The sequence below is a fragment of the Sander lucioperca genome, chromosome 17 (assembly GCF_008315115.2).
Source record: "Sander lucioperca isolate FBNREF2018 chromosome 17, SLUC_FBN_1.2, whole genome shotgun sequence".
Lineage (NCBI taxonomy): Eukaryota > Metazoa > Chordata > Actinopteri > Perciformes > Percidae > Sander > Sander lucioperca.
Genome location: NC_050189.1, coordinates 20867830 through 20870329, shown reverse-complemented (window position 1 = coordinate 20870329; position 2500 = coordinate 20867830). Strand labels below are relative to the sequence as shown.

General features: G+C 49.0%; 2 protein-coding genes and 1 long non-coding RNA gene across 3 annotated transcripts in view; 2 read left to right on the top strand and 1 right to left on the bottom strand.

Annotated features, from left to right (window-relative positions):
• Window positions 1-2500, top strand: part of LOC116034141 (hemicentin-1-like) — a 1482957-nt gene that overhangs the window by 313097 nt on the left and 1167360 nt on the right. The gene's annotated exons all lie outside the window — the stretch shown is intronic.
• LOC118493577 overlaps window positions 1-2500 on the top strand; it is a 151623-nt gene that overhangs the window by 45359 nt on the left and 103764 nt on the right. The gene's annotated exons all lie outside the window — the stretch shown is intronic.
• The window catches only part of ctc1 (CTS telomere maintenance complex component 1), a 25404-nt gene continuing 23523 nt past the window's right edge, over window positions 620-2500 (bottom strand). The window contains exons 23-24 of the mRNA XM_035993834.1: window positions 1462-1576; window positions 620-1369 (exon numbers count right to left, since the gene is read on the bottom strand). Of these exons, the coding sequence (XP_035849727.1) occupies window positions 1278-1369; window positions 1462-1576 (207 nt within the window). The 3' untranslated portion in view covers window positions 620-1277. The remainder of the gene's footprint in view (window positions 1370-1461; window positions 1577-2500) is intronic.

Here is a 2500-nt window from a genome sequence, read left to right as displayed (position 1 = left end):
TTTTCAGAAACACGTTTCAGTGAACTATTTTAGTCCAATATGAGATCGTATTCCAGAGCAGCCAGACCCACGTGACGCGTTCGTCCAATCAGCTGCCGGTTTTAATTTTTTGGGCAACAATACAGATTAGCGCCGCCTGCTGTTATGGAGACGTATTACGTCTCGCCAACGTGCAGAACGTACGGTCAAGTCGGCGTCTCTTTGGTGTGTTCTGAGGAGCCGACTGATCGGTCCCTTCCTGCCGACGGCGCCCGTCTGGTTGGTGTGTTCTGGGCCGCCGGCGCCCGTCTGGTTGGTGTGTTCTGGGCCGCCGGCGCCCGTCTGGTTGGTGTGTTCTGGGCCGCCGGCGCCCGTCTGGTTGGTGTGTTCTGGGGAGCCGGCGCCCGTCTGGTTGGTGTGTTCTGGGCCGCCGGCGCCCGTCTGGTTGGTGTGTTCTGGGGAGCCGGCGCCCGTCTGGTTGGTGTGTTCTGGGGAGCCGGCGCCCGTCTGGTTGGTGTGTTCTGGGGAGCCGGCGCCCGTCTGGTTGGTGTGTTCTGGGGAGCCGGCGCCCGTCTGGTTGGTGTGTTCTGGGCCTTTAGGCTGTCGTGTTGTTAACAGGTTGTGAAATAACAGAGTTCAGGAGAAATAAACAAAGATTTAATAACTCTTATCAACATAATTAATAACATTAAACACAACATCAACAAACTGCAATATAAAATTCACAGTGCAGTTGAGCTAGCTCCGCCTCTTCCTGTGGCTGACTTCCTGTCTGTGTGTCAGTGTCTGTATCTAAAGATGGCCGCCACGTCTCAACTTCCTCCTGCTGTACAGAAGTGAAGCCAGAATCCCCCGGATACAGGTGCAGCCATCTTGGAATTTTGGAGCCAGAGTCTGCGCAGTAGTGATTGAGCAGCGGAGCCTCCAAGTCCCGCCCACACACACCCACCTGACCAATCAGGAGTCAATCCCAGCTGTCAATCAGGATGTTTCAACCTGTTTTTATAGCATCAATAACTAATAAAAACCAAACTGATGGGAAACATGAACACTGGAACAAACATCAGCTGATCACAATTACCTAACAGCACAGAAACTACTTGTACTGCAGATGTTTGAGTTTGGCCTCTGTCCCAGATGTTGTAGTTTTGGCTTCACTGATACAGCTGCAGACAGGTGAGGTCAGTCAGCGTTGAGCTGCAGACAGGTGAGGTCAGTCAGTGCAGACAGGTGAGGTCAGTCAGTGTTGAGCTGCAGACAGGTGAGGTCAGTCAGCGTTGAGCTGCAGACAGGTGAGGTCAGTCAGAGTTGAGCTGCAGACAGGTGAGCTGTACAGGTGGAGTCACCCTGGTCATGAAGTCTCGGTCTCCTCGACTGAACCTCTTCATCTCTGAAACAAACAACCAGAACTTCATCAACATGGCGGCCGGTCAGCAGTGGACAGTAGTGGTGACCACACCTGTTGGCAGGTAAGGTCGTTACCTTCTGATCTCTGGTTGTTGAGTCTCCTGCAGGTGAGAGAGAGCTGCCGACACACAACATCACTGCTGCACACACACAGCAGGAAGTGGAGGAGAGGGTCATCAGAGTCACACACCTGAGAGACACACAGGTAAACACACACCTGAGAGAGACACACAGGTAAATACACACCTGAGAGAGACACACAGGTAAACACACACCTGAGAGAGACACAGGTAAACACACACCTGAGAGAGACACACAGGTAAACACACACCTGAGAGACACACAGGTAAACACACACCTGAGAGAGACACACAGGTAAACACACACCTGAGAGAGACACACAGGTAAACACACACCTGAGAGAGACACACAGGTAAACACACACCTGAGAGAGACACACAGGTAAACACACACCTGAGAGAGACACACAGGTAAACACACACCTGAGAGAGACACACAGGTAAACACACACCTGAGAGAGACACACAGGTAAACACACACCTGAGACAGACACACAGGTAAACACACACCTGAGACAGACACACAGGTAAACACACACCTGAGAGACACACAGGTAAACACACACCTGAGAGACACACATAAATACTAGGGCTGCACATTACATTTAGTCTGTATCAGGTGTTATGAATTCTGTAAAATGTGCATTATATTTCCTGTGACAGCTTCTACCAGGATTAGTGGCAACTGTCTTAATTCAGTTGGTGTGTCAGGAAATGTTAAAGAACATTTCACTGTTCTACTTTCATGCACCGACAACATAGGCTACTTTTGAACATGCTTTTATGATTCAGTGATTTATGATTCAATGATTTATGATTCAGTGCTGCCAGATAATCCATTGGTTAGTGATGTCATGTAAACATGTACCGTATTTTCCGGACTATAAGTTGCTCCGGAGTATAAGTCGCATCGGTCAAAAAATGCGTCATGAAGAGGAAAAAAACATATATAAGTCGCACTGGACTATAAGTCGCATTTATTTAGAAATTGATTTCACAAAATCCAAGATCAAGAACAGACATTTAATCAGGAA